General features: G+C 36.9%; 1 protein-coding gene and 1 non-coding gene across 2 annotated transcripts; one reads left to right on the forward strand and one right to left on the reverse strand.

Moving 5' to 3' along the window:
- Nucleotides 1-30: 30 nt before the first annotated feature.
- LOC131785746 (uncharacterized) lies at nt 31-5,874 on the reverse strand. The gene is made up of 3 exons (XR_010718900.1): nt 5,811-5,874; nt 4,433-4,582; nt 31-2,505 (listed from the first exon to the last, which is right to left on the reverse strand). It is a non-coding gene; the product is annotated as an uncharacterized protein (transcript).
- Nucleotides 5,875-6,376: 502 nt separating this feature from the next.
- On the forward strand, nt 6,377-12,179 carry LOC131785756 (metaxin-2-like). Its single transcript, XM_066173344.1, has 9 exons — nt 6,377-6,400; nt 7,062-7,084; nt 7,509-7,552; nt 7,917-7,989; nt 8,131-8,207; nt 9,299-9,391; nt 10,454-10,615; nt 11,353-11,429; nt 11,994-12,179. The coding sequence occupies exons 4-9, from the start codon at nt 7,977-7,979 to the stop codon at nt 12,139-12,141; spliced, it is 570 nt and encodes a 189-aa protein (XP_066029441.1). The 5' UTR covers nt 6,377-6,400; nt 7,062-7,084; nt 7,509-7,552; nt 7,917-7,976; the 3' UTR covers nt 12,142-12,179.
- The last annotated feature ends 1,817 nt before the right edge of the window (nt 12,180-13,996 follow it).

Below are 13,996 nucleotides of genomic sequence, written 5' to 3' on the forward strand. Positions count from 1 at the left end.
GTGTAATATGAAGACAGAAAAAAAACAGTCTGTCAATTCAAGATTTTATTAAAAATTCTTCAAGTATTTTTCATAAATAAGCATTGAATATTCTGGTTGCCTGAAAGTCTGGAACAGACTCCATGCAACAACCATAATTTATTCACAATTTAATATAAAATTCAACAAAATTTTTCAAATCACTTTTTACAAGTGATGGAAACTTTTCATTCTTCTGTTCCATTGATGCATCATATCTATTCCAAAATTTTGCATGCATTTGAAGCCAATTGAATTGAAATGCATTTATTTAGCAATGTTTAGAAAAGAAACTAATAAATTGAAAATGACTATCTATTATATACTTTACATACTTTCCTCTTCTCTTTCTAGGAATGGGACTATAGTAAAGTGTAATTACAAACTACTGGCATTCTCACACTTTACTGCAATTAGCATGCAAAAGAAAAAAAGCAAAAGAATTCACAAAGATGAACAAACAAACTTCTAGTCACCTGAATAAGTACTGTGCAGATACACTTTAAAAAAAGTCAACATCAGCAAACCCAACTTACAGGTTTAAATCTCATGACAAGGACATCCCAACTAAATAAGTTTGAGAAAGAATGAGTTTTCCTCCAATGGCACATAAACATTATGTCAAAATTTCTCTTATTTGGGTCACCATATGAGGAGAACAGAACAAGTTTTCAATTCAAAGTGAATGCAAATATCTTCATAAACAGCTTAAGGCAAGCCAGCTAGCAAAGCGTAAATTTACCATCTACAAACAACACAATTTTTATGGCCTTACTTGAGCTTAAGTGACATTTTAAAATAACCAAATCCATCAATCTTTTGGGAGCTGGTTCTAAGGTCCTTTCCATGAACCCTTTCACTTAACATATCAGAGGAGTAATCCTCCCTTTGGACTCCAGGAAAATTAATAGAGAGAACTTGGTGTTATTTCAAGATTTCAACCTCTAGATGATGTGTTGGTCTGTTCTTATCACCTGATTACTTAACAATGTATTAATATTGTAGAGAGAGGTTCCGAATTAATAACCTCTGGGATTTACGTGTGCAATTAAGGTTGGGTTGTGTCGAAATAATCTGAAGAGCAACTATTGGCAATGAAAGTAATAATACAAAAAAAAAAAAATACTCAAAAGTGACGTAAACGAATTGTCTTCAAAGCTGAAATTGAGATGGGTACAGAGTTCTCATGCTAAAAATAAAACATGAGAAATATAAAATAGCTCCGATCTGCGTAATAATACATCTTATATTGAGCAATGATTTTTGTTTTTCAACCCCATCACTCAGACTTCAATATATGATCATGATATTGTTAATATTTTTACCAAAAAAAATATGCACAAGAAATGAAAAGGGAAAAGTAAAAAAACCCCAAGACTGACTTGTGTCCACTTTCTCTGGACAATTTCTAACACATTCATATATACCTGTGAGAGAATTTTTTTTTCAAGATTTTGAATTAGTACAGTCAGAGTACCAGTATTTAGAAATTTTATGCCAGCGAGGACCAAATTCTTCTCATTTTTGGTGATCAGTTGGTTCATTTGTTAATGAGCTTGAGGTATTTGGAAGGGTATTTTCAATCTTGGAAAATTCACATTCCTCAATGATAGCAACTTCTTGGACTGTATCAGAACACATGTCAATGCCGCTGTCAGCCAATGAGAGAGCATCTGCATCACCAGCGGGAGAATTATCTCCATTCTGGTCTATGTAGACATCTGTTTCACTGAGATTATCAGCACTCCCCATAAAAGATTCAGTGTCGAGACTATCAAATGAAATGTCAAATTGGTCAGTTTCATCCACAGTGATTCTCGTGCACAGAGTTCCTCATTACCATGAATCAGTTCCTTGCAGTTACACTGGCAGTTGTCTCTTTCATCCTCAAAGCCTCCATTTGTTGGTTCTCTTTCATCTTCAAATTCTCCATGAGATGTCTCTCTTTCACCTCCTCTTTCTTTGTTTTCAGTATGAATACCATCAACTTTTCCATTCAGCAGATTTGGCATTGAACCACTCTTTTGTTCCCCTATTTCAAACTTTCCTTTGTGCTTTAGAGATTTTAGCCGAGGCCTTTCATTCGACTGTCTCAATTTAAGCCACTGTCTCACACTCCTTTGTATTACTGTGGCTGCTTTCTTTAGTTTCAGAAAATGGCGCCTTTCTCTGAAACGTTTAAAGGCAGCTTGAATGATTCTTACTGCATTATCTAACACAGCTTCTTGAAACTTCTCAATTAGTTTGTTACAGGCACTGTAATCTTCTTTAGATGCCAGTGATTCTTGATTATTTTGAAGACTATTTTCATCCTTTGTGTTGTATGCACAATCCACTTTATCTTTATTGTATAAATCTATGCTCTCATGCCCTCTTTCTAAATCCTTTTCATTGCTCCCAACCCCTGCTGAATTGCGGTCACTCTCTCACCTTTAATTGTGTCATCTTTTGCATTTTTCACCTTGTTCTGAGATTGGCTGCAGGGCCCTGTCAACAACACAAATCAGACAAGCAAGCATGAGTCACTTTGCATGAATGTTCTCTGTGTCAAAAATCTCTGACATCCTTCAATATTTAACATGCATTGCTTTTGACAAAAAGTGCCTTATCAGAATTTGTCTTTACAAATAGAAATTGTACAACATTGTCTGTTGTTTATACTCTACTCGGGTAATTAACCCTGATTTTGTTTTCGTTTCACTTTCGTGTCATCTGTGATCTAATTGACAAGATATAAATGGAAATGAACTGTATTTGTTTTTGTTTTCCTTTAAGCAATGATTATGCTCAACAGTTTCTGCTGGTGAAAAGGCAACGTGGCTGTCTTCAGAATTCAGATCTGTAACAGTTGTCAACTTTACTCAATAAACATCTAGCAAGTGACAACTGGCTCTGCCAGAGGCTAGCAGAGCATGCATTGTGATAATCTAATGAATAGCCAAGTTATTAAAATTAGGCTTAAAGGAAGCACACATGTTATCAATAACAGGAATCAAATGCTTAAGCTTGTGAGGAAGAGGTACGAGATGCTAGCCAGCACTGTGTAAAAATTAAACCGTTTCCAATCAACAGTATAAAATTGAAGCTATATATGCGTGAGAGAAGTCACAGATGATACAGCATAAAAGTTTGTAGCTAGACATGATTGAGAGAAATCAGAAATGATTCAGAATTGACTAACAATTAGTAGGTTTTTTTACAAAGTAAGCAATAGCTGTTTGCGGTTTTTTGAGGAGAACACTCCTGTGACCGAATGTCATCAGTGTTACACAACGATGGAAATCTGATGTGTGGTTTCGCTACTGTAAACCAATACGAAGTTCATTAAAAACAATAGGTCCACGTGTTTACCATAGAGAAAGAAAAACCGCCTACTATTTTTGTGAATCACAAGCCACATCCAAAATCCTTAGGGGTAAAAACCGACCACAAACTATTGTGTAGTTGATGGTTCTAGAAAATTAATGCCAAAGTGTTGTTTTGGGCGACAAAACTCTCATGGCAGGCGACAACAATTCTAAACACAGCGAGGAGTTCAACTTGTTTACCAGTTGACAAAAAATAAAACCAATATACGTCGCAAACGAATTAAAAACCGTCTGCAAAAATAATGTGTTCAGGATTATTAAAATTAAAGGACTTTATCCTCGTCGAGAAGCGAAATTGTTTAGCTTCTGTGGTTTGGCAAGTTATTAAATATGAATCGAAAATCATTGTGTTTTGAGATCGATGAACGATTTCATACGCGTGCCCAAATATTCTTCCCATAATAAAAATTCGAAGTGGTCTCGACTCAACACTTAAGGAAGACCAATACAAAATATTTAAGAAAGAGAAGCTTTCGAACAGCCGCGAACTACAAAGGGGTTTTACCCGAATATTTTCAATTTCGTGCCTACACAGATAAAACCGGGGATTTTTAAAGAGAAAGAAATTCACCTGACCGATGAAATTAACCAAGTGTTCAAATTTGGATTTCGTTCGTTAGATGTTTTCAAGAATATAAAAAATCTGAGATGAAATTCATATCAAGTCGACCGAATCGACTCTTTGCGATATTGAAGAACTACGAGAAACCATCTGCTGTAACATATTTTTTTGCAAAAGTAATTCTCAACGCCTATCATTTACGCTAAAACATTCTGCAAACGCATACATCTGAAATACCAGTAATAATGCATCTTTGTGATATTAGAGTTGAACAACTTTTGTCACACACAATGATGCGATGTTTGCCTCTGGAATCCACGGGGAGTTCATTACCGTGCAGAATATCTGCGAACATGACGAAGGATGTGAAGTATCAGCAATTACAGTGATTGCCGCCAATTCAAGTAAAACTACTCGATCCAAACATGCAGAAAAAGGTTTTGATCTTGCCACAAGGGGAGATGCTAAAATAAGAAAAACATACCTCGTAAAATACTTCCATCTCCATCTCCCATTACTCTGTTTTTGACGAAAACTGCGTTTGACAGCGGGGCCGACTTTAAACACTTTACAGTGCTCGCGGCCAGTACATTCGGTTCACTTTCAGGCGTAGAAAAGTTCTCGCGATGTCTTTCTTATTTTCTTACTGAGGGCCCTCTAGGAATTCATTGACTCTTTAGCGCTGAGCGCGACCAAATGTCGAGGCAATACGTGGTTGAGAAGCCAGGTTTATAATGTTGTAATCTGGCAACAGACGAGTTATAGCAACTGTTTTCAAACACGATTCTCCGTTCTGTACGTACGGGAAGTAGGGGAGGGAATAATTTCGAACTTTGAAAACAGAATGTGAAAATGTTGGGTGGAGTATTGCTCGTCAATGGGCTGCGCGCAGTCACAGCTGACCGATGTTGAAAACCATCTGCTCTAAAGAGCTTTCAATCAATCAAGTTCTGACATATCTTTCAAGTTGATACAACAATTGTACCACTTAAGTAAGTTCGAAGCCAATTATTCCGTTATTTGGCGAAGATCGTTTATCAAAAAACAGATCATCGAAAAACTCTCGACCCAAGACGTAAAAATACGGATTAGGTCCAAGCCGCTCTCTCCAGATGGCGGAAATCTGCAGGAAGGGCCCGCATAGCGGATGCTTGTGATTGCAAAGCAATGAGTAAGTTTTATTGCGGAACTTCCCAGTTATCTCTATAGTAAAATCCAAAAATCATGTGAAATTTACTTTACCCTTGCCATTTGGTCATGGGTAATGAAGCATCATATCTCGTGATATAAAGTGTGATTGCCCCTGATGGGCAACAATGCATTAAAAGGAAACTTTCACGGATACGAAAGATCAATGTTCGTTAGACTTTTTCATGCATTGCGATGTGTTCATTAATAGAGCTCTCAAGCTCTAGTGCGGTAAGCGTGAGATTCACTTAAATCCAAGACCGCTCACGCCTAAATAATATTATTTATCCACCTTATTAGTGAGGTTTGTACAATTCTACTGTTCATTTTGAGATAGCAAACTGTCTACTTTGAGTTAGTACCAATAGAATTAATATTATCCTTTTAAATATAATTTATTCCTTGTACCCTCTGTACTTGCTTTGAGCACTTTCAATCAAGTGGGAAATCTTTCTCATAGCTAAGGAAAGCATTCACAGGTGATTTTTTTCACAATTTGCAAGGGAGCATACCCCCAATACACCCCCCATTAGATAGGAGATGCCGCAGGGGCATCTCACTCTTAACCAGAAAATTAACTTGAAAGAGCTCTGCATTACAACACAAACTCTAAATATATGAATAAATTAAAACTAGATGTACAAAGCAAAAAACATGCTATTAGTAATAATTACCAACTGAGGACAACTCTACTCTTCCCTTCAAATCTCTTTCCGTATTACAATTTGTAGATGGCATCTTGTGTACAGGTACATTTCCTTAGTTTCATGAGATCCAACTAAGAAAATATTGTTTATTAGAAACAACTGCACAGTAAGATTTCCAAGAGGCGCTCCATACTATGATCAAAACAAAGGCGATAGTCCCAAAGGCCAATCTATTGGTTTTCACTTTGCTTTTCTTCATCCAAGAACTTTATCCCTTTAATTCCCAGGACTCTTGATTGTTAATTCTCCCCTCGCAGCTGCTACACATTTTCTTGTAAATTAGTTTGCAAGGAATTTGGTGTTTAGATCAAGGATAACAAATTCTACCCTGATACATTTGAGTATTCTCATCTACTGTTTGCTGGGGGGAAAAGTGGATAGATATTGTAGGAAAGGAAGTTACATGTGAATCACTTTTGGGGAGTTGTTAAAGGGTTATGCCATAGGGCGTGTTGTGGAAACATCATATTAACGTATTACAGCTTACAAAAATTCTTCTATTGGCCTGTGAATTTATATTTTCAGGCCACAGAACATGGTGTATGGCCTGACAATGTGGAGCTAATATGAACCCTGCCAAAGGTAATATTTCTTGAAATACAGATCGTACTTAATTTTTCTGAAACATGTTGGTAATGTGCATTTCACACCAACATGCATTCAGATAGTCATGGCAAGGGTGAGCTATTCTTCATTGAATCTCCTGCTAGGATTTGTGGAAATCTTCGATTCCACATCGAATATGTCTTCTAACCCCTTAAACCCTAACATCAGGAATGCAAAGTTCTCCCAAACAGTTCTCTCTCCATTTTCTCAGGTGCTGACAGGGAGAACTTGTTTTAAAAATGAAGCAGCCTCTTTAGGACGGGGAGTATTGGGGGCACTGGGATTGGTATTTTTTTTTTTTTTTGTTTGGCAGATTTAACTTTCTTTTTGCGGCATTGAGTGGTTGTGCAGTTTTCATCAAAAATACGGATGGGTTTTTGGATTTGGTATCTGAAGTGGTTTTCAGTTTTGCCTATTTGGGTTTCCAGTTTTCTCTTCGATCTGAGCAAGTTGATGTAAGCACCTCCACTGATCTCAAATAGCTTTTGTGAAATACCAAATGTTATTGAAACGGAATGCATGACAAACACCAAATTTCACCAAAATAATTTATTGTAGGTGAATATCATGAGGTTCCATAGGAGGTCATGTGTCTTGAATTAATGCTAGAGAGGAGCTATATGAACCCTGCAAAGGTAGTATTTCTTGAAGAAAGATCTCATTAAATTTTTTTTCTTTGACCTTGTAATGTGGAGCATTTAGTCTGATCAGTTTGCAAAGTATGGCTTTTAAAGTCCCTCATGCGCTGGCAACGGAAGAAGCTCAAGGACCTCAAGAAGCAATTGTTGATTGTGTCACAAGAGAAAATGCAGCAAGAATTTCATGCAGTTTTCAGTTTTGATCAAATTTTTATGCAGTTTTGCAGTATTTCATAGACCCCAGTACCCCCCTTCTTTAGTTGGTGATCATTTCCCCTATTCTCATAAACTTACTCTTTGATTCAGGGGAAATGTTGTAGAGAGAAATAAGATGCTACTTGCTCTTTGACGTCAAATGGTTAATAGCCAATGTGATGGATTGGTTTTCATTTAATATTTCTTATTTCTATATTTCCTGTAGACACCATTCTTCTGACAGATGCTGCAAGTTGTAGAGGTATAGAGGTGAGTGTATTTTTCTTTAGCCACGATAGAAAAGAAAACTGATAAAAAAACCCACTTTTTTGGGTTTGTGTGAGTGATTTTTATCAACATTGCAAAGGGGAAAGGGGCAATTGTTTGCTACCTACATGGATTTAAGAATTTACTTATTCACAACCTTTTTGTCTGAAGTGTCCTAAGAATATTGTCAAGTATTGTATGTGGAGAAAAATGCAACAAATGTTAAGTGTTCTGTGGAAAAAAAAAAACTCTCTACTCTCTTTCAATCAAGTGATTGAATCTGTAGATATTGATCAACTGGAAAGACATTTTGTTCATGGGTCATGAGGCTATTTTTGCTTTAAACTGCAATTTTTTCCCTTTACAGGCTTACCTTAGATTTTGTGGATTGGCCCATGAAGTTAAGTGCAGAAGGAATGCTGAATTTATGTCTCCAACAGGTGGGTGGTTTTTTTATTTGTATTGTTTTTGGAAGAAGGATAAGTTATACAGAGCTGTACAGCACCTTGATAATGTCCTTTCATGAGGAACTTAGAAAAAAAATTTAAAGTTTTACTGATATGTTTTACTTTTGTATTTAGGCAATGTTCCATTTCTAAGAGCAGATAGAGATTTGATTGGTGATTTTCAAGAAATAGTTTCATTTGTTGAGGCTAAGGTATGGGTATTAGTTACTTAATCTATGTAGGATCTGTTGAGTATAAGTTACAGAGTTCATCGCTTTTTGATAGGTTCACAGATGTTGGCTATCAAGTCATTACCTCAAGCGTGACTTAAATTGAGAGGAGACTTGTGTTTCACCTTTATGATTTTGTATGATTTTAAAAGAAGCATGTGTTCAGTAACTTTTGACCAAGGGATTCTTAGTTAAGCCAAATAATAGATAACATCTAGTCCTAAAAACTGCCAATCTTTGCTGAAGCCAAACACTATTTTGGTAGCATTAAGTCATGGATGAAATGCAGGTTCATCCCTGGTAACCTTCAGCATTTGGTCAAGCTTTCTTGATAGTCCATGGATGCTTATTTATGATCCTGGGTGGAGAGCTGCACTGTGAGAGGAAAGTGTCTTGCCCACAAGTGTCTTGCAACACAAAACCCTGACCTGGACAGAACTTGAACCCAGATCTCCTAGCTTGAGTTCACCAAACTTGAACCCAGATCTCTCAGTTTGAGTTCACTGTATTAACAACCACACTACTGCTTCTGAGAAATCCAACATTACCAGCAAAATTAATCATACATTTAACTTTTTAAAAAAATTGTAGGCTTAATATTGAATAGAAACTAATTAAACCTGTAGACTGAAAGAAGATAGAAGTACTATTTGGGAATCTCTGTAGCATTTTAAATATCAGCTTCTTACTAACTGAGCATGAGGGCCATACTGGGGATTTGAACCTGTAATCTGAAAGAAGATAGAAGTACTACTTTGGAATCTGTGTAACATTTTAGATATCAACTTCTTACAACTGAGCACCAGGGCCATACTGGGGAATATTAGCCCTTGGTTGTGGTAGTTTGGACTAAGGGCAGTGCAGCAGTTTATTATATTGCACTTGAAACAAACCCATTTATTTTGAATATGCTGGCTATTGCCATAAAAATTACATGGCTTATTACTGTTTCTGTGGAAATAATCTGTATAGCAATATATAGACCTAGTAAGAACCATCAGAATGCTTGGATTTACCTCATGACTACCTTTCCATATAATAAAAGTCTTTATCTCTAAACTTTACATTGACAGGGCTTCTCTACAAGTGCAAACTTTGAAATGAAAGACAAAGCAGAAATGAAAGCATATTTATCACTCATTGAAAACTCTCTTGTTCCATCTGAGGTAATGTGAAGATTCTGTCATAAGTAGTATACAGGGTCACTATGAGTTCTAACCAATCATTGAGCATTGTTTTGTACTATGAGATGCCTTCCTTCCAGAAAAAAAAAGAAGCAAAATTTCACTTTTGTCCCAATGCATTCAAGTAATGCAGGGGACAGGATTCTATGCTAGAATATTGTGACAACAACAACATTTCTGTAGGAGTGATTCAATAAACTTCTATGGTCTAACTAACATTTGAAACATTTATCTGAATAGTATACAGGTTCATTACATTACTGCATTACCTGAGTACTTTTGGATAAAAGTGAAAGTTTGCTCTTTTTTTCTGGAAGGAAGACAACTCTTGGAGCAAGGAAAAGAATCAACTGAACCCCGGACATGATATTATGTTTAAGAAATTAACTTTGTGAACAGTGGTAAGGAGTTAGGGTGTTCAAAACTGCAATATTTCTACTCCCTTAGATTTTCATGGTGCTGTTCAGTTTTGTTTTTTGAGACTGATCATGGTCAAGGGGATGAGACAGTTATCTCCTGTGCTGTTGTCCAATATTAAGAGCTTCCTTACTGTCAGCCCTTTACACCTTAAGATCAGTATGCACATTCTCCTTACTGTTCTCTACACATTTCCTATGGTTCTGACAAAGAGAATTTGCTTAAAAAATCAAGAGCTTCTTTAGTTGGTGATCATTTCCTTTATTCTCATGGCCTTAACCCTTTAAACCCTAAGAGTGATCAGCATCTAATTTCTCCATACAGCAATACTGGTGAATCATTCATTAGGATCATGAGAAAACAAAAACATGATCGCCAACTAAAGAGGTTTTGATTGTTAAACAAATTCTCCTTGTCAGTACCAAAGGATATGCACAGAGAAGAGTATGGAGAATATGGATACTGATGTTAGGAAGTAAAGGGTTAATGTTCGATTCAGGGTTGATATTGTAAGGAGAAATTACATGCTGGTCACTCTAAGGGGTTGAAGGGTTGAAAGCCAGTCATGGTTCTATAGAATTATCATAAGGTTTGATGCAATATTTTTATCTCTCTTGGCCTTAATAGCTTTACATGTTGTGGTGGAAGAAAGACTGGGCAGTGCGTACAAGGCAGCATTATGGCAGTCAGTTCCCTTTTCCGTTGAATCTTGTTCTTAGCTACAGGAGGCAGTGGAAAATCTGTCAACAACTGAAGGCAGATGGGTGGCATCACAAGACAGAAAATGAGGTATATATATGCTTTGTACAGTTCTAGCATTTTACCTAATGGGTACTTTCCAACAGTGATCAATAAAGATGCAGGCATTGGCATGGCTCAATGGCTGAACATTTTAAGAGTGGACCTTAGGACCTCACATTAAATAGTTAAAACGGTTGGCATCTGAATCACTTAGACTCTTAACCCATGACACCCTCACATCAGTATGCATATTCTCTATACTGTTCCCTTTACATTCCTGTGGTGCTGACCAGAAGAATTGGTTTAACAATCAAAAGTTTCCGTTGGTGATCACATCCTATATTCTCATGACCTAAGTGTTTTATTCAGGGGTGATATTGTGTAGAGTAATTAGATGCTTATCTCTCATAAGGGTCCAGGGCTAATAGCTCTGTTTCTTCCCTTTTTTCTCCTGCTGATACAAAAAGTCAAACTATTTGCGCAAGATATCTTAAACATGAATCCACTTTCATTTTATTTGTCAACTTGTAGCTCATTTTTCAAATCGTCCCATGCTGTCCAAATCAGCATCAAATATTCTCATCATCTGAATTGCATTTCTTATAGTGTTAGCATTGAGAATTTGGTTTCAAATCGATGCAAGTACCAATGAAATGGCAATCTTTCTCTCTTGAGCTGTACCTGTAGTTAATCTGCAGCCTTTGCTTTTTCACACTATGTCCAGAACTTTCAGTTTCAGTTTTGCTCTTTCATTTGTTGTTAAATATGTTTATCATATTCAACAGGTTCTTGAAGAATTCAAGCAGACATGTCAAGCCCTCTCTGAAAAACTTGGAAATAACAAATTCTTCATAAACGACAGGTAAATCACCAAACGTTGATTAAGTAACAGAGAAGTTATTATCATGTTTAGTGTGTTTGTTTTGTTTTTTTTGTTGGCATAAAAGACTCAGTCTGTAAATTGCTCTTCAGTGTGTCACCTTAATAGCTACTAACATGTCTCTTTGGCATTAGTCATCAGCTCAAAATGATTTTTTTTTAATCAGCTGTGTTGATAAAGCTGACTTTTCGAGTGTTAGTCCTTTGCTCGGAGGGAGGACAAACGCTCGAAAATTATCTATGGAGACAATTTACATTATCAACTCAGTAAGAACCCCCTGCCCCACCGACGCAGAAACTTTCCCCCCTTATTCATAAGCTCAACAGATTGTTTTGATCTTTTCAATGTTTATATTTTTATTTTCCATCACCACTCTTTTTATTTCCTTTTAACTTTCCACTGAATTTACAAATTAGCTAAAGAGTGTCACGGTGTTAGAATTAATTTCTCTCAGAAAAAGTATTCGTTATCATCATCACTATTGTTCTTGTTGTTGGTGTTTTTGTCGTGATAATCATTCACATTGTTATCGGTTTGCTATTTTAGGCCTACAGAGTTGGATGCTCTTGTGTTCGGCCATCTTCACACACTACTGACCAGATACTTACCAGATGATTCGCTCAGCTCTGTAGTAAGGGCTCACAGAAATCTTGGAGACTTCGTTATGAGGATCCTGGGGGAATTCTTTCAATAAGCAGGAGCAACGGTTGTTTAAATAAACCATTTTACAGACTCGAGACTCTCTAAAAAAGCCATCTAACGATTTACTATAAATACATGAGAGCACGAAGCTGCCCGTCCCTTGTCTTTAGAGAGGGTTGTATGACACTCACGACAAGCAAAATTGAGCAAAAGTGAATTTGTTTCCATCTGTCTTCAGCTGTTTTTGCACTATTTTGAAATTACGTCTATTATTTGTGGTTTCTGGGTTTATCTAACGATTCATATATGCAATCGCGTTGTTGCACTTCAAGTAATCTCACGCATTAATGCTGCGCAATTTTCCTCTTAATTAGTGTGCCTCTTGTCCTTATAAGAAGAGATTTAGAGAAACTTTTGATTGCAAATTTCAACGCTAGAAAGTTATTAAAATGCATAGAAACTTCTAAAAACTTACAACACTGTTCGTACGTATTTTGACGACGTTGCTTCACGTCATTATCAAGTCAAGAGTAAAAATGACAGGTGGAAATATTTTAAGTAATCAATATCGATGGGAAAAAGGTTTTTGTTCCTCTGAGTATAGTTCCTAAAGGTGAAATAACAACGAAGAGGTAACAAAAAAGTTTGGCGCGAATTGAATCAGTCTGTTGGTTGAACGAATGTCTTCGCAATTTATCGAGTTAATTAAACCACAGGTTTTTGCCTGCTACGTGGCTCTTAGGTCTGTTCAGACGAGAACGAAGAACAGTAACAGTTCTCTTTCTGACTGTTACACACCCGTTCTCCTTAACTGCTGGTTCATATCCCGTGCCCGGCTATCGGTTTCTGAAAACAAGCGAATGAGGGCAAAAGAAGGAAGAACGGTAGAGGTGCGTCGCTTGCCCGCTCTATAATCCACTAACTGAGAGCCTAGAATAGCCTAACATAAATCTGTAGGCGGAGAGAGGAGCCGGGCGCGCGTCGAATCCATTTTTGTAGAGGGACTATGCCGTAATTTTGAGAAACGGACAGAAGTGATTAGATAATGTCAAACTAAAATTTTCCTTTACGGCATAAATTTCACAAAATTATTTAAAACATACAATCAGATCAATGTTTGAATATTCAATGGAGATTCTAACCCCTTAGAAAAAAACTAACAGCTCATTTCCAGGTACAATTAAGCATAGCTACTTTGGGTTTTTTCTCAGAGCTGGAGCGGGCATAATTCAACAAATCCTTTAGTCCAGTGAATAGGTTTGAGAGTACGGGCGACTTTTAACATTATGTTAGTAACTTTCAGAGGGCTCCTTCACATATGTGCGGTTAGAATTTCAACAAAAATAAAACGTGAAAGGTATTTGCTGCTTTGTGGTCTTGTAATGTTTATCTCTGCGTCTTGAAAAGTTCTCGAACGTTTTCAGATAATTTTACAAGTTGTGGCAATATCTTCGGCAATTTCCGGAGGTCGCCGGCATATTTTCGGAAATTTGGGAGGCATGAATCTTCAGCATTAAATAACCCACGGAAACGTTTTTAAGTTCAGATTTGTCAATGTATCCTTAATTGAGCTGGGAATAGAGTTTCCTCTTTAAGGGTACTTGTTCAATTTGAGAACCTGAAGGCGTCCATTTTAGCGACTGCCGTTTAATAGTGGGAACTATTGACCTGTTACCAGGAATGCTGCCCTTCTTGACGTAGCCTAATTTTTGAACAGTCTCTTTTGAGGCCCTTCTGGTCATAATGAATGACATCAATGACATCAGTCGATGTTCAAAGTATCTCGAGCTTCTCAAGCTTGTTTTGTTCGGTACCCAGGGTGGACTGGGGTCTAACAAACTCCTCGTGTAACGCGAGACAGCCTGGGTACGAACGTTGTTTTCGGAGAAGAAGAAGGCGCCATTTTT

This window comes from Pocillopora verrucosa, chromosome 10 (assembly GCF_036669915.1).
Source record: "Pocillopora verrucosa isolate sample1 chromosome 10, ASM3666991v2, whole genome shotgun sequence".
Lineage (NCBI taxonomy): Eukaryota > Metazoa > Cnidaria > Anthozoa > Scleractinia > Pocilloporidae > Pocillopora > Pocillopora verrucosa.